Source organism: Botryllus schlosseri, chromosome 4, assembly GCF_051294905.1.
Source record: "Botryllus schlosseri isolate E-star chromosome 4, Bs_hap1, whole genome shotgun sequence".
Lineage (NCBI taxonomy): Eukaryota > Metazoa > Chordata > Ascidiacea > Stolidobranchia > Styelidae > Botryllus > Botryllus schlosseri.
Window position 1 is genome coordinate 14,828,911 of NC_137239.1, and position 25,068 is coordinate 14,853,978.

Here is a 25,068-nt window from a genome sequence, read left to right on the forward strand (position 1 = left end):
AAGACAAAAATAAACATTCCTTTCCTTATATTCTCTGGTAAGTCTTCGTCGAAATTGTTGGCAAAGCGGCGGAAGATATATTGGGATTATTATGTCATTTGATTGCACCATCACTTCAGTTGATATATTTGGCGACGTTTAAAACGTCAATATATACTTCAGCATTGTGACGTTATGTAGCCCGAGTCGTCACTAGGTATCGTGTACATTATTATAGGCAATCATTTCATTGAAGGATAGACTTGGAATTAGCAATATGACGTCACGTGACGTCATGAGGTTCACGTTCGTGTTCACACAGAACCTTTCAAAAAGGTTCGCGTTCACACGAACCTGAACCTTTCAGAGGTTCACACCATCCCTAATACATACCATAGGCCTGTGGGTCGATCTCTAACCGCAATCGTTGAAAAATTGAACCATTCAAGTCCTCTGAGGATCAATAACACTGGTCAACACAATTTTTGTTGACTTTGATCAAACAATTGATTTTGACTAACTTTTGAGCGCTGAATTCCAAAATGACTGCCGTTTTTCTCTATCACGTCACGTTTTTGGGATAGGCACCCACCACATTGTCTCATAATACCAAATAAAAGTGCTACTTTAAATATTTTGTGTTTATTGTATAAAAAGTTTCGAAAACCACAAGCAGCCGAAAGTGAATCAATAGACTTCAAATAAACATTGGCACTGCTTTCTTTGGTTAATTTAAATTGATATCGCTTCTGCCGGACAATAAAGTTTCAGGGTTTCAGGGTCCAAATTTACGCTAAAAACTCATAATTCTGTGGGTTGCCTCGTTTGATACTCTAGCTCTAGCATTAGTCATCTAACATACGTCAGCTCCAAACTACTGTGGTATCTTACCTCAAAGATGTTCAGATATTGTGGGACATTTTCTCCTTGCCCATCGCTGACTATGCCAAGGTTTTCCGGGAATTTATTTCGATATTTTAGATTTTTTAATATCTTCTGTCCGATATAAATAGGCTTACCATATTTTGGAAATCTAAAAGGGGGACACTTTTTCAGAAATTTACGACTTGCAATACCGGAGAAGAATTCTCAAAAACCGGTGAATTTTTCCCACTTTGTGATCGGTTGACTAAAAAAAAAGGTCATCTTTCCGCTCAGCTCAAAATACCGTTTTTCTCTCCACATTGCCAGGTGAATGACTAAAAAAAAAAGGTCATCTTTTCGCTCAGAGCTAAAATCACCGTTTTTCGCCCACCGGAGCGTCACTTCGGTGCTAATTTGCGGCATATCACTCGCAATTTGCTCTAAATCTGACCTAAATTTTCAAAAAAGAGGACGTATGGTAAGCCTATACCTTACGGCCTTAAAAAGCGGGACGTTTGGCTGACTGGTCGGGACGCCGGGACAAGACGTTAAAAAGCGGGACTGTCCCGCCTAAAACGGGACGTATGGTAAGCCTAGACATAAACATATGGACGTGGCACATGTGTATCAGGGTTACAGGTGCAATTTGCATCCTTATTGTCTGGCCACTGGGAAAACCAATATTTCAACGCTGACAGATATGCTTGTGATATTGCAAAAATTCAACGTTTCTGTATTATTCACGAATACTAACTGAGTGTGGAATTGTTAGGCCTATTGCACCTGAGACGTTGCCATTTTGGAGAATGCCACATTTTAGAATGCTTTTCAGCTACCAATAGACATTTGCCATTCACTTGAGTTGTAAATCAGGATTCCTAACTCCTCCAACAACCCAGTATCATGCCAATGCCAGTATCATGGCAATACACAAAGCTACCAAAAGTAGCCATATGATGAAAACCCCGCTTCTTATGATCGAAAGTGAGATATCTTCTCTTTCTTGCCAAGTAATCTTTTTTTCAATTCGCCAGGATGCTAAAAGTTCCGAATATTTCTATTCCAAGATCCGAAGCCAATGAATGACCATTCAACTTGTGTTGATGGCAGGGTTGTAACCAAGCCACATGGTTCCGAGTCACGAGTCAATCTTACTTTTGTGGTTTTGACTCGAGTCGATTCGAGTCATTTTCAATTCATCACCGAGTCGAGTCCGAGTCCAAGTCACCGTTTAAAGGGTCAAGTCCGAGTCATAGTGTTATGACTCGAGTCCGAGTCCAAGTCACAGTATTGAAGTCATGTTCAACTTATGTTTTCAATCCTGCTTGGGTGATATCGAATTCCTTGCTTGCCAAACATGCTTATTTTTTCCCTATCATAGTCTTGGCACATGTTTATTCAGGCAGATAACGGACAGTTCCTGGCCTCATTTACCGATGCTACAGATAGACGGGACAGGCCGCCAATATGATAACTTTACTAATCTTAGAACTTTAAATCAAATATCTGTCTTGTCAGTCTGATACATCACAAATACAAGCATTCAGTTTTTATTACGAGCACATCGACGACCGCACACAAATAGCTTATAGATAATTAACGAATTCACGTCTACATATACTTTCTGATAGAGAACCAACGAATTCACGTCTAGATACCAGCTGGTAGAGAATCAGCATATGCATGTTTATGTAGAGGTACAGTTTTGCTTTCACATTATCAGGTGGTTGACCAAAAAAAGGTCAACTTTCCGGCTTAGCTCCCGAAATAGTCGCCGGAGCGTTAGGCTACTTTAGTGCTGATTTACTGTATCTTAATCGAATTTTCCCTACATTTACCAAAAATTCTCAAAAATGAGGACAAAATCTCAAAAAGGAGGCTACTTCTTAAAATTGTTAGATTTCCTAAAAGAACTTAAATTTGGCTCAATTCCAACAAGAAGAAGCGAAATTATTAGAGTGAAATATTTTGAATATGAAAAAATAGTCGACTTACTAGTACTATTTAATTTTATCATATGAAAGAATTTTTCACAAAAAATACTCCATTTATTTTCAAATCCAAAATTTTCTCCTCTCATATCATTGATTCTACTTTTTGAAATTAATCCAGATTCAGTGTTCTTTTTATGCAACATAACAATTTTATCATGTAGTCACCCAGTAGAATAAAAAAGAAGTTATTTTTGTCAGCCCTATTGTACAAACATCACACAACATTAGCCATTCATTATTACTCACGTGCACAATGCACATACCTAACAAAACGTCAAATATTCGGAGGGTATTGTGTGTTTTCACAGACAGCAGATCAAATCAATGAGTTACACTTCAAAAATACTAAAGTGGAAAGGAGATCCTCAGATATGTTAAAGCGCCAGGCATGGACTTGGAATAAATCCACATCCACTGGATACACGTTCCACTGGTGCATTAGATGCAGGAATTGAAAAGCATTTTTGAACCACACTGATAAGCATTGGGTACTCATCCATTCTAGTCGCCCAAAAATGCAAAGAATCATCGCCTTCAAATCTACACATGAGCTTATCGATCTTTTCCAAGTACTTGACCGTCTAAGTCAGGGGTCTCCAACACGCGGCCCGCGGGCCGCATGCGGCCCGCGAGGTCCTATTTTGCGGCCCGCGACCTGATTTGAAAAAAATTCAGAAAAACGCTTAGTAAATCATGTTGAAACGCTAGAATTGATTTCAGTTGAAACATAATGTTGTTGTTTTTCAAAGTGAGCCATTCTATGTGCCCACTATCACTATTACTCACTAGTTGATACGGCTTCGGCATGGTAATATCATTCCATGGATGAAGAATTTGCTGGTACGAATGGGCATATTGCCTTGACGTGCAATGGCCCACCACTGCCAAGACCGAGACGCCTGCAAAACGACTTCGGGCGCTCCAAAAGACAATGCTTTACGAGGAGATAGTTGTCTAGCAAGTAGGCCTACCGTGTATAGCTAACCCCAATATTGATTCTTCAATCCATGGGTGGCCAATCTGCAGCAGTAGAAGGAAAATTATGCGGCTGTCGACACTTGTAATAGCAACCCTAAGTTTTCGCAGATACCCCCTGCATCAGCTGTATCTGGGAATCTGATCACATTGGCCGAGAAAGGATAAATATTTTATAGTAATATGTGAAACTATACTAATATTTATTGACGAAATCCACTCATGAACATGGAAAATTTTTCGCGCTTCGCGCGACCACAGATTGGTTCTATGTGGCTATTTACAACGTAACTACTAACGATTTGGTGCGCATAGTAAGCCGATATGTGCATATAGATTAGTTCGGAGTGTACCGGCAATGGACATGGACATGATAACGTGGGTATTTGGCCCCAGCTAGTTTATCACGACTAACCACCGGTATGCGGCCGCAGGCTACATGAGTACGCGAAATGCGGCCGTGAATTACAAAAATGTTGGCCACCCCTGTTTTAGCGGCTCAAGAGTGTTGTTATTGTCAGGTATCGTGTACAGCACATAGTCCAAAATATAATGACATTGATAATCATGATACCTTTTGTTGTATTTGTGTTTGTTCAATAAAATATTAGTTCTTTTGTGGTGACTATAACCGTCGCCTATGTTAGAAAGCACAGCGTTGTAATAACGTAGAGTTATCAGACGTGGTTGTTGAACTGCGTTGCCTACTTTTATATCGATATTGATGTCATGCGGCCCGCGGCCTCCAGGAATTTGGAAAAGTGGCCCGCGACCTATTTTGAGTTGGCGACCCCTGGTCTAAGTCATTTCATTGGCTCTAATTGAACTTTGCTTCGAGTAATTTCAAAAGCTAGCTCAAACGACTTCAAGTAGAAGTAGAATTGACTGACTCTAAATCTACTTAAGTAAGTAAGCAGTTTTGAAAACAGTCCTAATTCGTTCGCATGGACCGTCAAAAGCTGCAAATTGAGCTAACGGAAGGTGCAGGGATCTTGATACGTTTCGATGCATCCCAGGAGGTATCAATTTTCGACAGAATAAGTTGTCGTTCGCATCATTGGATGCAAATTATAGTATTGATACGAAAATGCGATACTAACCCTTTGTTTACTCGAAGACCCTGTTATAGAAAACATCACGACATGGCGCCCTACGCCATATTATAAGGACCCTAGTTTACGCGAAGAACAGTGCAGAGAAGTTGTATCGGATACGGTTTCTACACTTTGCGCGATAGTATACGTTTTTAACAAATATGTTGGATCGTAAAGTTGCCAGTTAGTAAAGCTTTATTTTCGGAAAACTGACGAGGTATTACTACACTTGCCTTTATACTTCAACATGTGTATGTTCTGCAAACAAAAGAACTGAAAATAATTAGAACTCAAAATATTCTACTCGGAGTGGAAAGTGAAATACAAATACCACTTCTAAAAAGCGTAAAATATATTTCATGCCTTTCATCCAGAAAGCTTCATAGATGGTATGGTAAAACATGTGTAACGTTCGAAAAATCCGGAGTCCACTTTTCCGGATTAGCAAGACACGTCATTGCCCGCCAGATAACGATATGATAGGTATCTCCCAGATTGCGGAACGGTAGTTTCAAACGTTTTGGTGGGCCATATTTACTGTGATTAAATATTTGATATGGGCGACAATGCGGTGTGAGCGGAACCACGCAATCCGGTACCTAAGTTATATTCACTAATACTTTCCTGAAAAGATATTTGTCACTCCATAACTACTCTGCGCAAAGCGTAACAAAAGTTCTGGGCTTTACTTGACTTTTATGAATATTAAGTGTTGGTACTCCGTGAAAACAGCCCCGAAATTCCTCAAGCTATCTTTCTTATTGACGGAATAAGCTACTTCCACTTGACAGACTGAAAATAGCGGAAAATAAGTAAGTAGATCACAAAATATTACGAAGTAGAAGTAGGGAAAATCAGATCTACTTGAGTAAGTACCAGAATTGGAGGGAGACTACTTGAGTACTTCGAAAAAAGTATATAAGTACTTCGTTACTGACCACCTCTACCTATAGCTGATAGTAAATGTATATGGTCTATTTTTGATGCCATATCCTGCAGTTTGCATCAAATATGCGTCCGAATTATCCTCGGATGATTGCATCCTCTAATCAAAAATGGGTGAAAGCATCATCCTAAATCGATACCAGTACCTTTTTTCCTAATAATGCAATTGAGCCCTTGGCTTGGTATGGGAAAGTAATACGGCAAAATTCGTGAAAATTTGCAGACTTTGGGTACATGCTCTTCAGTTTAGTTCAGTTCGGTTTATTAGCAATTTTTATTAGCTCATTACACCACAAAATGCGATGCAATGAAAAGATTGGAAGGTGTCGAAACGACTTGGAGTAGTCTTTGAGATCAAATACCGACCTTGGCCTAGGTCCTAGGACCTAGACGAAGTAGAGAAGAGGCATGCACAGTTGCACACTGAATGAAAAGTAAAGCAGAGAATATAAAAGGCAAGCGACAAAATGATGGGGCAAGTCGTGAAAGGCGAGATCGATGTTAGTTCGTGGTAATCCTGAAGGCTGACTATATAGTAATAATTTAGAAAAAATTGCTTGTATTTCGACTTGAATGCGGACATGCTCGACGACTGTCGGCTAGCTGGCGAGATGCTGTTCCACAATTGGGGTCCGGCGTAGGCCTACTTTATAGAGCAATGCGTTTTTGGTATTCCGTCGTGATCATATGGTAGTTGTTCTTCGTTGACGCGCGTGTGCCGTACTTGTGCGCTTTTGACTCCGGGGTGAAGTAGGCAAGCAGTCGTTGAAATTTGAGGGACATTGACCTCAATGGAACTGCTACATAAACTTGGCAATTTCTAGCTTCCTTATATCTTCTATGGTTAGAACACCAAATCTTTTGAGTGGTGATTCATCAGTTGCACATCCAGGCCCCAGCGGGGCTTTGGCAATGATACAGCTGATTTTTGCAGTGGTTCACGGCGTTAACCCGAAGGCTATAATGGGACGTCCAATCATGCACTTTGGACATTTAATCACGGGTGACGTCATTCAAGCTTGCAGTAGTAGGTGCGTGAGATAGGAGGTGAGTGTCGTCAGCGAACAGATGGTATTCAATGATGAGGTTTCAAAGATATCATTGACATATAAAAGAAAAAGGACAGGTCCAAGAACTGATCGAGCCTCGCGGAACACCACAGGTAACAAGGAAGGGGAGAGGACAAGGTGTTGGATATTGAAACCATTTGATATCTCTCAATCAGGTAGCTTTTCATGAGCTCTAGTTGCGGACCCCGGAACCCGTTGCGACAATTTCGAGAGAAGAATACTGTGATCGACACAGTCAAACATTTTTTTTTTGACCAAAAATGCTTCACCCCACACTTCGTTTCTCCAATATGTCATAGGACTGTTCAGCAGGGCATGCGAGGTTCGATGCTTTTTGCGGAAGCCGAATTGTTGTGGAGAAATGATAGATATCTTGGCGAGGAACGAAGATAGGCGAGAGAAGAGCAATTTTTCGAACACTATTCCAATACATGGTAGGACAGATATAAGTCGGTCTCAGTAATCTTCATTGGTTTATTAGCAATTTTTATCAGTTCAATACAGTTATAGTTGGTGACACTTTAGTTCTATCTCCGTAACCACGTAATTTCAAATGAGGTCAAGTATTCAAGCGTAAATAGAGCTCAAACTTGATTCAAAGTTACAAGTACAAATTATAGAAAACAATATAATATGATCTTATCAAAATTACTAATGAAAAGTAGATTGAAGAAGTAAATTTGGACAACGACGCTTATACGTTCGCAATTCAATCAACGGTAATAGCTTTCAAAATACACTACCAAAATTCTCCGAGTTCAAAAATATATCACGTTACCATTTACAGAATATCGCCGCGTCATTCCTACGTTCCTACATTCAGTTGACGGCTTCGTAGCAGTGATGAGCGGACTGTAATATTTCTCGATCCAAGTCCGATCCAAGTCCGATCCTGAAAATTTTCAATTCAGTCCTAGTCCATCCTGATCCAAAAATATTTTCAAAATTTACCGTCCAAGTCCGGTCCTGAAAATTTTCAATTCAGTCCTACTCCATCCTGATCCAAAAATATTTGCCAGATTTTCAGTCCAACTCCATCCTGATCCAAAAAAATTCAAAATCTCAAGTCCTATTCTACAACTGAAAAAACAGGACATGTTAGGGCCGTTATATAAACACTGCACACCCAATTCGATTCAATTCCAGCTTGTAGAAGCGAAGTTATAACAACAGGAGAATTTTCAATATACTAAAGTATACACATTTTTGATAGTGGCTGCCCGTCCCTACGAAGTTTTGTAAGAAATTGGTGCATTACATGTTCAATTCAATTCAAACCAATGGAAGCATTAAAATCGTGGTATTTACTGTGGGAAATTCTTTCATCAATAATTATAGCTCTACAACCCTATTTTGAACAGCTTCTTGGAGGTACATAACTTGAATAATGAATATACAATTGACTGATATATTCATATTGAGATTTACCCAAACATTTTCGGCAGACACTCATCAGGGATAATCGTCAGCAACTAGTAGAGAATTGGAAAGAACCTTGTATATCAACAATTGTATCACAAAATATGACAGGCAAAAATACGTCATCCGAAAATATCCGGGTTCATTCCAATATGAATATACTATTCAACACTACACCTACACCGGTTGGAATCCAACCAGTGGCATCTTTAGCCAGTAAATTTGAGAAAAGAAGTTATTTCTATCCAACACTAATGTAGGCTACTTATACAAAAAATGACTAACATATTCACTTTCAGGGGCCATTACACAACAAACTTGCCATAGTAGTTTTTTCCATTAGCACATAAAATATCATAGACGAAAGAACCAGCCGAATCACAATATATAGGTGAGGACTGAGCAACTATACTACTGCCCAAATATCTTGTGAAATAGTCCCAAATTATCTCAAGTATGGTGATGTGTTGCAATAGGCATTAAGCATTGCGTTACCATCAAGCTTACTTTAGGCTGCAGAGAGAATATTGTACCACCAAGACTTGATACAATTCGCGCTCTTCTATTATGCCGGTAGGGTTGAATTCAACTCAAGTTGAATCAAGAAGTCTACAACAGGAAAAGTGGCACGAATATAGCATACGAACTAGGCAAACTTTTCCTACGGATCAGCAAACCTAGTAGTATCTCGACTCGACCTAAATACACGTGTCCAGAAAGAGAAACATATGTAGTAGCCCAGATGGCGAAGGATTGTTAACATTATGCAAACAGGCTGTTGCACTTGCGCCACTTGGCAGCAGATAAAGTGACCTGGACCTAATATTTCGATATGCACCTATATGCGAACATCAATTCCATATCTACAATTCTAACATTAAATACTTCTTTAGGTGCTTATGTAAACAGCACTTGATAAGATCTAATGTTCTGTTAACAAATTTACATTGCTCCGGTTGAAGAAGTTCGAAAGTGCCAATGTGCCACACGGGCATCGCTAAAAGACGGAATAGCGGCAACAGTGGAAACAGCGGTGCTAACCAGCATGGAAATGTGCCAAAGCTCTGTATTTTGGCTTCTAAATGCGTCAATTGGCAACACTGACAATAATTCTTCTCTCCCGCCGCCCCTCACTTCTGGTTACGAAACCACCGTGCCCGAGTCCGGATTTTAAAATGCTAAAAATCCAAGTCCAACCTGTTTTTAAAAAATCACAATCCTGTCCGATCCGGATCCGACATTTTTTTTCAAAATCACAATCCGGTCCGATCCGGTACCAACGAAAATAACCCATAATCCTGATCCTGTCCAATCCAAGTCCAATCCAATGCTCATCTCTGCTTCGTAGCTTCATAATTGATAGAGTTCAGTGGTTTGCCTTAACAATATGTTACAGATGACTGCACATTGCAGCTGCAACTGGATCATTGCTGTGGCTGCTTGTTGCAACACTTCGGTCACTTCGGTGAAATATCCGTCATCGGCGTAGATTTGTCGATGAACTGCGAGAAGTAAAGACATTGTTCTCATCAGTGCAGATGAGTAATTTGTAGATATGAGTAATCGGCAGTTGACAATTGATATTGCTATCCTCGCGTTGCCGGGGGAAGCATTTTGGAGCGACCATCATGGAGAAAGTAAGCTGTATACGAATACGATAAAAATCATTCAGCCGCCAAGAGAACTAAATCATAGATTTTACGAAACAGAATGCAAGAAGAAGAAGAAGATACACGGCGTGTCCAGATTGCTGGGCAGTGCCGAGGATCCATCAATTATATCACTGTCGAGCCAGCAGTATTTTGCACAATGTTCGTAGTCAACTCGTACAACATTTTGTTCAAACAATACATTTATCAACGAGTTGCGTCGGACCACGGACTAGCCTATCATAATAAAACAACGGACATATCATGCAGCGCAATCAAGGCGAATCAGAGTGACCCTAGTTACATGCTTGAAAGAAATATTTCTGCGGAGACTGCCTCCTGGACTCTGTATCTGAGCATAGGGCGTGAGTATCAATTTTTACGTGCGTCTTTGTTGTTTCCAGACATATTTTTCTTACCAAATAACTACAAATGTTCCAAATGGAAGGGTTTGTAGGCCTGATTTATGAGGATTATATGAGCTCTCTTTTTGATAAACATGTTGAAAAATTGAGTCTCCCGAAGTACCAGAATTTCTTACTCATCTGGACTTACATTGCAAATGAATAATTGCGTACCGTATGGGATATATTGTGTATAAACACACAATTCTGATATTTGTCAGACTTCGATCGAGACCAAAGTGCGAGGTAAGCCTAGTTAGTATAAAATTTCTCCAGGTTGCCATGTCCTATTTGTATCCATGAGGATTAATTGCAAGTGACAGATTGTTTTTATAATATGCAGTTCAAATCGTACGATTTTAATAAACTTGGGTCACTAATCACTATACTCACTAGCAATGTTCCCTCTAATTTTTTACGAGTCTGCGCAAACACGCAAACTCACTGCGCAGGCCCTTGGACAACAGTGCGCAACCACCCCCCATAGGATAATGAAACGAACTTCAGGGGGACTTCGCCCCCCAGACCCCCCGCCGGCTCTACGCTTTTTTTCGGTACTTGTCATCTACATTAGGTGCCACTTTAGTGGTGATGTCGTCTAAACGCGCGTAGCGCGACAAAATTATATATTTCATGATTGAATCGGTGAATATTATCGGGATTTGCACATATATTGCTATCACTTTTTATCCTTTCTCTGCTCACAAATTCAGATTTACCGGTAGAGCTGATCGAGTAAGGTGTGTTGGAATATATAAATAATAATAAAACATCTCCGAGCGTACCTGTTGGTATGATGACTTCGTTACATGATGCTATTTCGTGACCTCCTATCTGCTATGTCGAAAGATATTGAAATTGCCCAAACGTACTAAACTAAAAGACGTACACGATTTCAAATTGGTATTTATTTACTGGCAAATAATGTTCCCTCGATATGGCATTTGTCTTGTTGTGGGACTCGGATCGCCAGGACAGGAACATTCGGCGCCAGCCATTTAGGCGCCTATGGACAAATAAACATATTTGTATATATATCGAAGATTTCGGTCAAGGGCAGTCCTTTTCGGCCAAGGTAGTCTCGCTGCTGATCGTTCTGGCGCACTTCTCGGGGTCGCATGTTACATAGCCTATAACTTCATGTCTTGACGCGTCGTGGTGCGGCAATGGCCGAGGCCCAAGTGCCTATTTCTATAAATCATGCATATTTTTTGTTGGGAAAGGGTACCCAATAATCAAGATATTCGACAATATTAAATCGCGCATAGCGCAAATTTTTTTTCAAAGTTAAAAAAAGAGACACTTCACAAAATAATTTTGGGTCCCTTTCGAGCTCGGCCCCTCTAATTGGGGCTTTGAGTGCGGCAGTTATGGTCCTGGATAAATCTTACGCATTGTTCATACCACGCGGAGAAGACTATTCGTTAGTTTCTCAAAAATTAACTTCGAGCTAGCCCACTGTTATTTATAACTTTGTTAAACCATGTTATTTCACCATTCCATGAAAATAATACGCTATTGAAATGATATCAGTATCGCTCACGCGTACGAGACCATACCAAAAAAATCTCCTTCGTGGGGCTCACGTGATTGCAAATTCTCATTTCTTCACGCAGCGCAATATTTACCTTTGCGGGCCGCACTTCTACCTCGGTTTCAGACTTCAGTGATAATACTATTTGCCCCTGGCAAAGTTCCCTCTAATTTTTCACGAGTCTGCGCACCTGCGTGGTCCATTCAACAACAGTGCGCAACGACTAAAAAAACATATTTTCTGTGCGCACATTAGATTTTCTGTGCACAGAGACCGTTTCAGCACTGCGCATTTTCACACGTGCGCAGCTTAGAGGGAACATTGGTCACTAGCAATTGGTCACTGCAATGTCAGATAACATCCTTAAATTCCATTGCAACACCATTTCAGTGACAAATCAGTCTATATCAGTGGCTCTCAATCATTCTGCTGGTCTGCCAATTTTAAATCTTGATTGCGAAATGCAAGTTCAACGCTTGTTCTTAGAGAAATGAAACAAATTTTAAATTTATTCGTAAATTTGTTATGTAGGCTATTTTTCTGCACGCCATGTTTTGATACGGTAGAGTTCATGGCCAATTTGAACGTCACACTACATCAAATTGCTGCAAGTGTTCTGCAAAGCTGTTCAAAAGCAACCTGTTATATATAAAACCTGTGAGAACATTTTGAGCAAAATTGACATTTGGCGGTATAATAGCTTCTCGCAAGCAGCAAATTCGTAAATCTTGCAAAAGAAACCAAAATAACAAAATCAAGTGAGTGGTTTCTAATAGCACTTCGCCTGGTAGAAACTTCAATAGTACCACATATAACACTATACAATAGCAAAAAAGCTGATGCCAATTTCTCATTATATTCATGTTTCCAAATTTTGCTTCTGAGTTGCATACATTTGCCGTGATTACATTTTGTGGTAACTTTAATTTTCGAAAGTTCAACGTTACGTGCAGTTCGTTTTGAAATTTTTCCGGACCCTAGGTTGAGAACCACAGGTCTACATGGTGCCAAAGTGAGCCTTATTTTCAGTATTCGTTCCTGAATTATTTTCCGACGTCCTACTGGGATCGTGGGGAGACAAAGTTGGACGGAAGCCACCAATTCTCCTTTCGCTATTTGGGATGATATTGCTGCCGTCATGCTTTCTGATCGTAGCTACTTTTGAGCTGAGCCTTTATTTTCTCTTCATCGGTCACATACTGACCGGTTTGCTAGGTGATTTTTGCAATCTTCTGGGTTGTTCCTTCTCGTATTTGTCTGATGTTACAACGCCAGCGACGCGGACATTGCGAATGGCTGTGCTGGAAATGATTGTAGGTGAGAGTTTATTGCTGCTATATCTATGATTTGCTTTTCCGAGTGAAAACTGTGTTATTTAAAACAGTGGTTCTCAAGATGGGTGATAGGGAAATTGGTATTTCTGCATCAAGACTGTTGAAGTAGAGTTGTATTATATTAACAAAACTACTTGCAAGTAGTATAAGTAGATAGAAAACGACTGATGTAGTTTGTAGAACCCACCAGATTAGATGAAAAAATCGTACCAAATTACTCAGATAGTATCTGTTACTGATCACACTACATTTCTGTAGTCTAATTGCCTGTCCTGTTTAATACTAACTCATTGTTTATCCCCGTAGGTATGGGCGGTTTTGTGGCGTCAATTACAAGCGGCCTATGGGATCTGAGCAAGGGCTATCAGAATCCGTTTTGGTGCATCTTTGGATTGGCCGTCTTCGGTTTTGTGTACACTCTGTTTCTTTTACCTCCGAACACTGATGAGAGGATTGAACACAGCTTCAGGTACGATATCATTGCTGGCTGCCATTTGATTCTTGGACTGGTATATTTATGTTCTCCGTTGAAAGGTATTCTAGTCTTCGACTGTTTGCTGGCTGCTCCTGCCGTGATTTTTCCTGGTAATGGGGCTAGTGTAATGATGGCGAGTATGTAAAATAGCAAGATCAGTGTATTATAGTGAAGCATTCGAAATAGCGAGTGTCATAACTGCAATTTGTCAAACTTGCGAGTTGAAAATTATGAGGAATTCGAATTGCCGAGATAGCGTAATGGTGAAGCGTCTGGCTTCTTGGTCGGTAGGTCCTGGGTTCGATCCCCGGCTGGGTCAGACCAAAGACCTGATTAGTAACACTGGTATCCATGACTTCTCTGCTTGACGCTCATGCATTACTGGGATAGCATGGAGGGGTGGTGCAAGACTTAGAAAGCCATACAAGAATATATCTGAACCTTTCTTGTTCAGCGGCATATGCACAAATTGCACATCATGCACTCATGGTATGCATATGCACAGATCGTGTGTATGTCTATCATGAGTCGGTGTATAGCCTATGCCGCAAAAACATCAAGAACAAAAATAAACTACGTCCTTTCCTTTGTAAGAGCAAGGCATTCAATACCGTATAGCAAACTCTCTGTTTTGAATGTCTTGCAGTTATAATACGTGCCGTTTGGACACTCATTTTCTTGAATGCCTTGTCATTTTGACATATCCTGTTTCAAATTCCTCACTATTTTCAATGGTTTGCTATTATAACACCTACTATTTTCAATGCCTAGCTCAGGGGTGGGCAAACTACGGCCCGCGAGAGTCTAAAGAAACTTTTTTTAAATATTGATAAAATGCGTACTAAAAATCGAAATAATGCAGGGACTTGATTAAACTTTATCTTAGTATATTTCACCATGATAATTCAGTGGTTCTCAAACTGGGGGCACCCCCTTGGGGGCGTGAAAGCATCTGAAGGGGGCGTGAAGCTAAGCTCAACTGAAAAAATTTTCGCGCTACGCGCGATTTACGTACAATTCATCGTTTTTGCTCTGTCTTTAGTATGAATTTCACATTTTCAAATCTCTCATCCACAGTCGTAACCTTTCACTTCCTTGTCATTAAACTATCCATTAGGTTTGCTAGCATCCTGGCTGCGTTTTGTGATATGACGATGAGGGATGCGCGAAATCTTTCGCCATCATAAGGGATGGGGGGGGGCGTGTCTTAAAAAGTTTGAGAACCACTGTTCCAAGTTAATACTTCATGTTTTATGTTTAATTTTGCTGCGCGACAGCCTGATCTCAAGGCCCACACAGTTTAAAAGGTTTCAACTGCTAAACATCACAGAAATCCTAAACGAGATTGACATAACTCGGATCGCGAGTGAGATTTCAGATTGGCTACTCCTGTTTTAATTATTTCAGGGATGCGCTTATAAAAAACGGTTCGCTCGAGTCTTAGAGGTAGATTCGTTCTGTGTATGCGTATAATTGGGGTATTATTATTTTATCTACACCTGCGTGTTTGAAGCAAACATGGTTATGGTGCTGTCAGCATTGTGTGTTCTGGAATTTAGGCAAAAGTGGAATCAGTAAATTTATGAACAGATCGTTGCTCACAGATTTAAATTTCAATCCTGTTCTAAGAATCGGGATAACCGACTTTCATCTCTATAGTTTTTACAAATTGGTTATTGAGGTCGGCCAGCCAGCCTATGAAATCTCGTGACTATGTTTCTGACGCGTGTACGATATCACCAAAGCAATGTTTGTTTTGTTTTAAATAAGCACATATACTATATCCATGTCCTCACTATATAATCAAATACCAATATTGCGTTTTGGTTTGTAATCCCAATTTTATATAGTGCGGCCCGCGAATGGATTCAGATGTTGAATGCGGCCCGCGAGCTCAAAAGTTTGCCCACCCCTGGCCTAGCTGCTTCAAAGGCCTCACTGTCTTGCTACTCGCATATTTTGAATGTGTCGCAATTATGACGCTTGATGTTCTGAGCGTTCCCATCCAATTCATAGATGATATCATAACTACTACTATTACCATATTGTTCGTGTTCTACCGAGCCTGGGGTTGCCACAGCAGATCAGTGATTACATTATGAATTGTCTGAAGTTTCACCGTCACTGCAGCAACATTGCCCATTTACCAAAGTTTTGGACATGTACTGCTTAGCAATGGATTCTGCCTGCCAGTGGCTGTGTACTTGATCGACGGTCGCTAATGTGGTATCTGGATGTAACTAATGTTCTTCAGACTGAGACCAGCGGGGTAGGCCTAATTTCTGAGCAACCACGACTGTCCCCTTGATTATTGGCTACTTCTATTTCTCAAATGTTAAATGTTGACTTTTTCTCCAATGACAGTGGATGGAAATATTCAAAATTATCTCCCATTCTCGCCACTGCGAAATTACATCTCATGTCAAAATTATGTCTCAGTCAGCTATTCTCGGCTCGACCGTTCCTGCACATGTACCAGGTTCTGAGACCGAACGCGAACAACCGCCACGTCGCCTTGCTGCTTTTTACACTTTGCTTCTGCATTCTGATGACGACGGGCACCGGTTTAATAGGACTGCTCGTTGTTTACGAACAAGGCATTCCGTTTTGTTTCAACTCTTTGCTTATTGGGTAAGTCGAGTAAGGGCTGTTTAGGATTGCACCTCTATACCATGGTCTGGCAGTTCAGGGTGTCATATCATCTTTCTATCTGGGATTATTTATGTATGTTGTAATTTCATATATGAAATAATGGTTGCATTTCTGACATATGTATTATTAGCAGAGTGTAATTAGGAATGTGAATTATGCGTGTTGTCAATGTGGATGTTCCAAAAACAGTATGACTTGCCGAAATATTTGCATATTATTGGGTAAGCAATTGAATGTACTGGTGCGAGAGAGCGAAATTGATGTGTAAAAACGCTATCTGGTAATATTCCAATAATTAGTGGTTAACTGTGGGGTGATTCCGTGTCAAGGCCCAAATTTGCACACAGATTAAGTATCTAATTTGGAGCATAACGAAGTTTCAACAAAATCGGATAATTCGTTTAGAAGGTATTGCATTTTGCTGGAAGAATTGTTTTCTCGATTTGAAGCTTACTTTCTCAACCAGAGTATTATTGAACCGTTTTATAATTGGGCTTACAGTCCATCATTTACAGGCATCGATCGATGGCACTCATTTTTCCATCGTGATATGATAGGCCTATCATTTGTTGCGTAACATGAGATTATGTAATTGCGGCAAATGATTCAATGACTTGTGAACCTTGCCCTGTCGCAGAAAATGACCCGTTTCCAATTCGTTTCATATTTGTCACACATCGGTAGCGGATTACGATTGTCACGTTACATCTATTTCTGAAAATTTGTGTCACACCTGATGCGTATAACAGTAGGTTCATTGGATATGCAGAAATCGTCACAAGTCTCTGATAGATTGATGTTTTAATCTTCCCCAGTGCAAAGGTTTCGATACTTGCTTTCATCTAGCAATGCAAAGGTTGCTTGACTCATTGCGCTCCGCTCACAACTGTCTTTGTCTGATGCTGGTGTGATTCAAATTTTATTATGTAACATTGGATGTCCGGAAGGCTATTTATTATTCATTCAGTTATCAGACGTGGCCAGTACCAAAGTCATTTTTGGACTACTACCACTTCTACTTCACGGTCTACGCATTATGAATCTAAGCTACGTCCTTTATACTTTTTCGATTTTGTCAAGTGTACTATGGATGGAACCATATCACCATATTCCAGTGACAGGAATTGCCATGAAAACTTGGCGATGCGTGACCCTCTACTCTACTGCAATGACTACTTTGATCACCTCTGTTTATGATACACTAATCATAAGGGCGAATATTTTTTACCTAAAAATGCACGATTTTGCACTAAAAAATGAAACTTTTGACATTGAAAACTGAATTTTGTCAAAATTTTGCTCTCCAGTATTTAAATTAGGCATTGTTGCACATAGCATTGAAATTGTGGTACATGTGTGGTTGAAACTGTGTGTCCTTATGAAGCAGCTTGGCAAGATTACAGAAAAAACGTTCAACAGCACCAATTGTTTGTTGGCTATATTGAATTGCAGTGTATAGGGCCAGAGTGCTAGTAACACATCCGTTGTTTCATACCAAGAATGTTGTCTACATGAAATTTAGGCCGTAACCCAAATCTGAGTTTTGTTAACAACTCACGACACACCCATACTTGGAAAACCACTGTGCTGCAAGAACCAATGTCCATCACGCAGTCGAGCTTCAGATTCAGATTTGAGATATAGGCATGAGCTTGTAAAAACTGCTGACCTACTAAAAATTTCACTTGTTTTTTCCTGTGATGATCATCACGCCATATCAACTTATTTGTTTCATTCGATGGTTCATGATTCACAACGAGTAGACGATGGGAAGACTATAAAGCAGTCTACAGGGTGTAAAAAAAGTTCACCGTTTAGTGCAACCGTCACGATACCAATGAAATGCAGTTTGTACTTTCGACAGTTTTTTGACCCAACGCTACAATTTTTCCAAATCGCCCTACTAATCATGTATATTTGCCCCTGAATTTACACGACTATGAAAAAGGCAGTATTGTCAACCAAATCGTGCAGACATTTGCCCAACTCATGCGCTCTTTCAGAGTGGAAATCGCATTCTTCTTAATCCTTATACCAATTTGTATCGACGCATCGCTATTTTTCGAGCACTGTATTCTGACAGATGGGCAGTGCCAAAGTCTATAATTGCCATTTCATTTTACAGACTTATGAGCGGTCTGGGTCAGATGTCTTATTTCGTAACGCTGGTCATACTCAAGATGTTCTCTGGTTTCTCAACGCAACCGAAATTGGTTACTGTCGGGGTCATTTTAACCATCGCATCACTCATTCTGTTTACATTCTCAAAAAGTACTTGGATGCTCTTTTTAGGTAAGTAATGACAACTGTACTACCCCACAATTACAAAATATGTTCCGTAAACCGGGGTAACTTTGGACAATTTTCAACAATTCCGCTTTGTATCTCGGAAATGCTGGAGTGTAGGGGAGGCAAGTTTTGTGTTTTTTAGGGGTCATGGAGCATAGATTAGAATTACCTAATCCAAAATCTTCATGGTCATAAATTAGTACCTTATTTTTGTAAATTATCTGTGTCCAAAGTTATCCCTGCATGAGGGGTAACTTTGGACAATGTAGTTTTTTGTATGCCTTTACACTCAATTGTTTATGAAACCTCGTAAATGAGGCTTATTTGGTAAGAGTTGATGAGAGCAGTGGCAAAAACTGAAACAAAATAGTATATGTCTGGCCTATTGCATGATATTTACCTAATCCCCCCCCCCCAAAAAAAAAAGTATATAGGTAGTTTATGAAGGCTAATGGGCTCTTATTCATCTCTTATCTCAATTTATATATATCAGTGTCAGCAATCGACAGAAAACGTTAAACATATTAACATGATTTATTGCCGATTTCAAATGTATTACTGTTCTGTAAAAGATACACTTTCCCTTTCCTATCTCCTCTGATGGATATATTTGTCGTAATTTACGATATCCCATATTCAGCAGGCGCATCTTTAGGAGTATGTGATAAGTTTTTGAAGTAGCTTACACCGGATTACAATCTCTCAGCTCATTGCCTACCAATTTTTTAATATTTTGGCAAACTCTTATTTATTAACCTTCTTCTCATTCCATTTTAAAAAGCCATCAGACCGGTAATAAGGAATATAGCTGACCATACACTTTGACACAGATGAAGCAGCCACTTTCCAGAGCTCTAAATATCACATTTTACACTGTCCAAAGTTACCCCGTTCTGATAAAATTTGACGGGGTAACTTTGGACATCACATTTTCTTGTATTGATCTAAGGATGAGCCCTCTGAGATTTTTGCCATGGATTAAGACTGCTTAGAGGTATCTGCTGCCAAGTTTCCAATCGATGAATCACATGCTATCTATGTTTGGTTGTAAGAAGTTTAATCGCCATCAATTTTGATGAAATTGACCCCCGCCATTAATTTATCAATGTTGGGTCAAGTTTATCTGGTAGTGAAATGATTCCACCTTCTATTGAGACTACTTGTGGTACAGTTGCCATATGAAAAAGAATTGGACATCCAGCGGCAACCTTTTTCCATCAATAACCATTTAAATCTTTTACTGCTTAGTGTCCAAAGTTACCCCGGTTTACGGTTGTAAAAAGACAAAAATTCACGTGAAATCAATTCACCGGTTATTTTGAATGGATAATCCGCATATCCCGTATTCGTGGTCGGAAATAATTCAGGCATAGGATTTTCCTAATTCACGTCATCGTTATTTGAAATTTTAAAATACATCATTACCAAGTTTTCTGATTCCTAATTATTGAATCCCTTTATTTATCCTTTGCCCGTTGGAAGTATCTGATTGGAGAGAAAGGGGATTTGTTTTTAAACTACTTCTATAGCATGTGAACCCAAATCCCTTGCTTTTATCTTTTGTGGGTGAATGAAATTGCCTGAACTCTAACTGTTTCGACACATACATCTTCATGGCTCATCTCGTATTTTTGAAAGCTTACTTTGAAAGTTTTCGGAAGATGTCGATGCTAAAATTGAGAACAAGTCAAAGCAGCTTTTTAAAGCTAAGCGAGTTCTATTCTAGTTGACACTCTCTTTACCTCAATTCGAGTCTGTTAGTAGCATTTTTGGATGCTGACGGGTTGGCATGTATCATAATAAATAAATTTTTAACTTCAAACAATCCGATTTCATAAAATCTACAGCATCCGTTCTAAATAAGCTTTACAAACTTGAAGTGGCTTTGGGGTTAACTGTGGTTAAGTTTGGTCATCTCTAGTAAGGGTTAAAGGAGTATGGCCTTACAATATTGAGGCACTGTCAGCAAAATCTTTGACCTTTAACCAGATCTAACCTTATCCAAGCGCGTTGCAATCTAATGATTGATCAAACAAAAATATTTGGGAACAACTAAAGAAGCAACTCATTGCCAGCAGTTCCTTTTGTACAGCTCAAGCTCTGCAATTGCTCTTCAATTTGCCTTCGCCTATTCTTCGAAGTCAGACTTCGCGAGTCGTGAATCCCAACGAGGTCGGCGCCATATTCGCGGTGTTGGCGTGCGCTACGGCTGTGGGTGAAATATTGGGAACTGTGCTGTTCCAAGGTATCTATGCGGGCACAGCTGGTACGGCTCTGCATGGTGCTGCATTCCTGGCTGCGTCCGCTCTGTTGGTGGTGATGTTGCCCATTTATTGGTGAGTTGAAAGAGAAGAGTTCTGGCAGTCCACAACGTGGGCATATGAGGTAAACTTTTCCTCTGATGTAAGTAATAGAGGTCGACCGATATTGATTTTCACAGGCCGATACCAATACCGATATATCGGCTCACTCACAAGGCCGATACCGATATCATAGGCCGATATTAATATGGAAGGAGCAGAGAACAATTTCACCAAAAATATTATATATTAGGCAAGATGGCACTTGTACATGCCACAGAAAGCTGAACAACAAACGAGAAAACTGAAATTGAAAAGAATTATCGCTTACTTGTGCACATTCTATGAAATTTGGGATAACCCAAAAAGCAAAATTGAAACAGAATTGCAGATCAGTCCAGAAAAGGTAGATTGTAATGCAGGAAGCATTGTTTCTCTGCATGCTCACCCAGCTAAACTCGTCCTGCAAGGCTAAATCTGTCATATATCGCCCTTTGCGTCGTCGATTTCTTGAGATTGAGAACATGGAGCATTGAATTTCCGAAATTTTTGAATTTTTTTAAAATATAAAATATCGGCCTTCATAGGCCGATATCGATACTCGGGAAAGCTCTAACTATCGGCCTCGATAATCGGCCATGTCGATAATCAGTCGACCTCTAGTAAGTAACAGTTGTTGCACTACCCATGGACGCTGTGATAATATTCATCTGTGACCTACTGCTGTATAATGAGATATCAAACACTACTCTCCTAACTTTTAGGCAATCTGTAGGCCCTTGCATTTATCGACACAGCTTACAAAGGTCTACAAAAGTATGTAGTGCCTGCCATTTATGCCATTATGACAAGGCTGCGATATCAAACATGCAAATCGGAAAAATATAATACATCTCCAACTAGAAAAATGGTTAAACAATAAACATACTGTAGTAAGGTACTTCTTGATTTACAAATACAAATTTGACCAAAACTAACTCGACCCTGATATTACCTTGAGTCTACCTTGGGTAGGAACTACTCATACAGACACAGACAGTACTCAACCGTGACAGCGTTGACATTGCCATATTTTATGAATTATTAAGTGCATTGTGTTTGTAATGTCACAATGTGTTTCATTTTTCTAAATACTTTTTACCAAGTGTCACCACTCACCACTGATTTTGAAATAATGGAATCTATATACAATGATCCTGTTGCTGACATTTACTAACATTGGTAATAATGCAATTACTGGCACTGTATAGTTTTCACGACATTCCTGTCTTGGTATGTTTATTGGAGGACTATGGCCTACTAATTTGCTATCTCCATACTTGCAACAACTTCTTACTGAGATATATATAGATAATGCTAGTAACAGACAGCATCATTGATCTGGAAAAAGATTTGGAAGCCAAACAACAAACTGATGCCAATCAAAATTGATATATCAACACGGAATATGTACCTTTTGATATTTGTTAGGCGATATCATGAAGATGTTGTTGTATTTATTGCAGTTTACTGACTGACTGATAGCTAGATTCGAAAATATGGTCTGGAACATCACCGAAATCGTCAATAGTAGATGAATGTCATTGCGTGAAAGTTTTGATGGGGTCAAAAGTTTGGAACTGATTAAATTGTAGAAGATCTCGGGGTCGTGGCAACCATTCCTTATCCAAATAAATCGTCTGTCGTGAGCAATTTGTTTCATTTCGCTATATTTTCTGTTTTTAGGACAGGTTATCGGTTCTCTGGACTCAGAACTAGCCTTTCTGATGCTCGATATGGCACGCTGTCTGGGGGAGAATAAAATTGGGATATGCTTCCGTGAATGGAAGCCGGGAGATTTTGATACGTATCAATTGTTGCCGTTTCGTTTCCTGCATCAGAAAATGTGTCCAGTACACTGTATTTATCAGATATGTTTTGCTTGTGCAGTATATATATTTTTTCTTGCATTGCTTCCGCAACTTTCTTGGTAGGTTATATCTGTATCTCTATTTTTCAAAGTTGTGGTTGCACTCGATTTGGTTGCCTCGAACTTGCCCTCTGGTTTCAATGCGTTTGAAATACTGATATGCAATTATCCTCTTCAGTGCTGTAACATGTAGTCTGTGTGATTTCGTTCTTTGTTTCAATGCTTCCGCTTGTAGCAATATCTGTGATGACTTGAAAACATGGCGATGCTGCAGACTTCATTTGTCAGAGTGCTTCGATTTCGGAGAAAGACAGAGAGAGACTTATATTCATCCATCCTTAATATATGGCAACGGGCGCAGATTTAGTGTCGCAAAATGCAGTACTTGGCAGTGATGATTGTTTGGAACTTTTGTTGCCAACTAGTCTGTCACACGGTTCTTTATCTGGTCACCTATAACAGTACTAACATCATATATGGACTCGTTGCATTTGTGTCCCACACAGTGGCGGCTCGTGACAATATCGGGTGGTGAGGCAAGGGCTGCAAGCGACATCAAGATGACGTCACAATGGCGTTTTCCAACGTAAACAAGTAACTTGGTGGTACGGTAACACGAGCGACAACAGTGATTTTAACGTATGTGTCGCGAGAGGTCTGCTGGTGAGCTGTGACTTGAAGTGTGGTAACGGCGTGCGGAACAAAGATTCGACAAGGTTCATGTTCGCACTACACCTGACTAATTATCTGCAGAAATGGAAATGACTATAATAACTCGAGAGATTGCGTAAGCTTAACTGGAAAGGTCAACGAGTTCGGACACATACGCAATTGTTATCTCATAGATTGGACATTAGGGCTCTTCAAAAATGATCTTTTTTCTCAAATCGTACTGGCTACTTGATAAAATTGTTAGGTTACCTAATTTAAGCCTACACATAAAATTTGGTTCAATTCCAGCCAGTAACCGCTTTGCTACAGGATAAGAAAGTTTCTATTTATTATATAACAATAAATAATAAAAAAATGTGAAAATTTTCTGTTCACCCCATGAAATTGTTAGGCTGTCTATAGAAACGATGCTCACCAAATTTGGTTCAATTCCAACCAGTGGAAGCGGAGTTATTGCCGATGAAAAATTTGGATTTGAATAAAATAGTATTTACGGTGACCGATTCTTTGTTTATTTATTATAGTTGTGCTCACCGTAAATACTATTTTACTCAAATCCAAATTTTTCGACGGCAATAACTCCGCTTCCACTGGTTGGAATCGAACCAAATTTGGTGAGCATCGTTTCTATAGACAGCCTAACACTTTCATGGGGTGAACAGAAAATTTCCACATTTTTTTAATATTTATTGTTATATAATAAATAGAAACTCACTTCTCCTGTAGCAAAGCGGTTACTGGCTGGAATTGAACCAAATTTTGTGTGCAGGCTTAAATTAGGCAACCTAACAATTTTATCAAGTAGCCAGTACGATTTGAGAAAAAAAGTCATTTTTGAAGAGCCTTATTGGACATGTCATATTGAATCCAAAACATCATTCTGAAGAACTACGGATAGCAGCCTCGGAAATTCGGTCCCGGTACAGCATAGGAGATTTTGGCCTTGAGGCTGGAGACTGTCACACGACACATACAGCTTACGGTCTATTGTGTCTACATGTCTCCTGCAAAATCGCCTTTGGAAAATATATTACCGAATAAATACGTGATTGAAAGCCAAAACTTGGTACACTGTTACATGAAATCATCGAGAAGTAGCCTCATGACCGTTTTCGGTATGGTACACTGTCAAAATTAATACGAACAGACCAACTCCGAATTTTGCGTAAAATTTACTGAGGAATAGGCTGATCAAGCGATCAGCTGTTAGCCGCCATCGAAAACGAAACAGCTATCGCGCTTGACAGGGGTTGTAATTGTAAGCAAATGGCCTGAAGGCCACAATTGCGCGGTGAAATTGACATTGAAGAATATAAAATAAAACTAAATATTTGAATGCAAACCGAGGATGTTAGTAAACCGTTTCATGATATCATCATCTCATCAACTATCTCAGTATGGAACACAGTTAGCGTTAACACAGATACACCGGCTTTTGAGTGAAATCCGCAATGCGTGAAGTAGGCTAAGTGTCAGATCAGCGCACATCTCTACCATACTCGACCTTGAT

General features: G+C 39.7%; 1 protein-coding gene and 1 long non-coding RNA gene across 8 annotated transcripts; one reads left to right on the top strand and one right to left on the bottom strand.

The window, feature by feature from the left end:
- Positions 1-9,767: 9,767 nt before the first annotated feature.
- Positions 9,768-24,620, top strand: LOC145438188 (proton-coupled folate transporter-like). Of its 7 annotated transcripts, none has more exons than XR_013914878.1 (8): positions 9,768-10,354; positions 12,957-13,244; positions 13,568-13,730; positions 16,176-16,367; positions 18,514-18,680; positions 20,770-21,013; positions 22,483-22,661; positions 23,175-24,620. XR_013914878.1 is itself a non-coding variant. In XM_080315558.1 (8 exons), exons 2-8 carry the CDS (start codon positions 10,051-10,053, stop codon positions 22,776-22,778), a joined length of 1,434 nt encoding a protein of 477 aa, XP_080171684.1. In that variant the 5' UTR covers positions 9,769-9,977; position 10,050; the 3' UTR covers positions 22,779-23,166. The 7 variants fall into 7 exon arrangements, 6 of the variants coding, with proteins under 6 accessions (XP_080171688.1, XP_080171687.1, XP_080171686.1 ...); XM_080315558.1 differs by lacking the exons at positions 22,483-22,661; positions 23,175-24,620 and adding an exon at positions 22,703-23,166 and having other exon boundaries at positions 9,769-9,977; positions 10,050-10,354; XM_080315562.1 differs by lacking the exon at positions 22,483-22,661.
- LOC145438238 (uncharacterized) lies at positions 20,768-21,775 on the bottom strand. Its single transcript, XR_013914900.1, has 2 exons — positions 21,635-21,775; positions 20,768-21,075 (listed from the first exon to the last, which is right to left on the bottom strand). It is a non-coding gene; the product is annotated as an uncharacterized LOC145438238 (long non-coding RNA).
- Positions 24,621-25,068: the final 448 nt, after the last annotated feature.

Excerpts from the sequence above, each read along its gene's own strand:
- LOC145438188 (XM_080315558.1), top strand. The coding sequence starts at position 10,051 with ATGCAAGAAGAAGAAGAAGATACACGGCGTGTCCAGATTGCTGGGCAG. Across the intron at positions 13,245-13,567 it reads TGTGCTGGAAATGATTGTAG|GTATGGGCGGTTTTGTGGCG; the intron begins GTGAGAGTTTAT and ends TTATCCCCGTAG. Across the intron at positions 18,681-20,769 it reads TACTTGGATGCTCTTTTTAG|CTCAAGCTCTGCAATTGCTC; the intron begins GTAAGTAATGAC and ends CCTTTTGTACAG.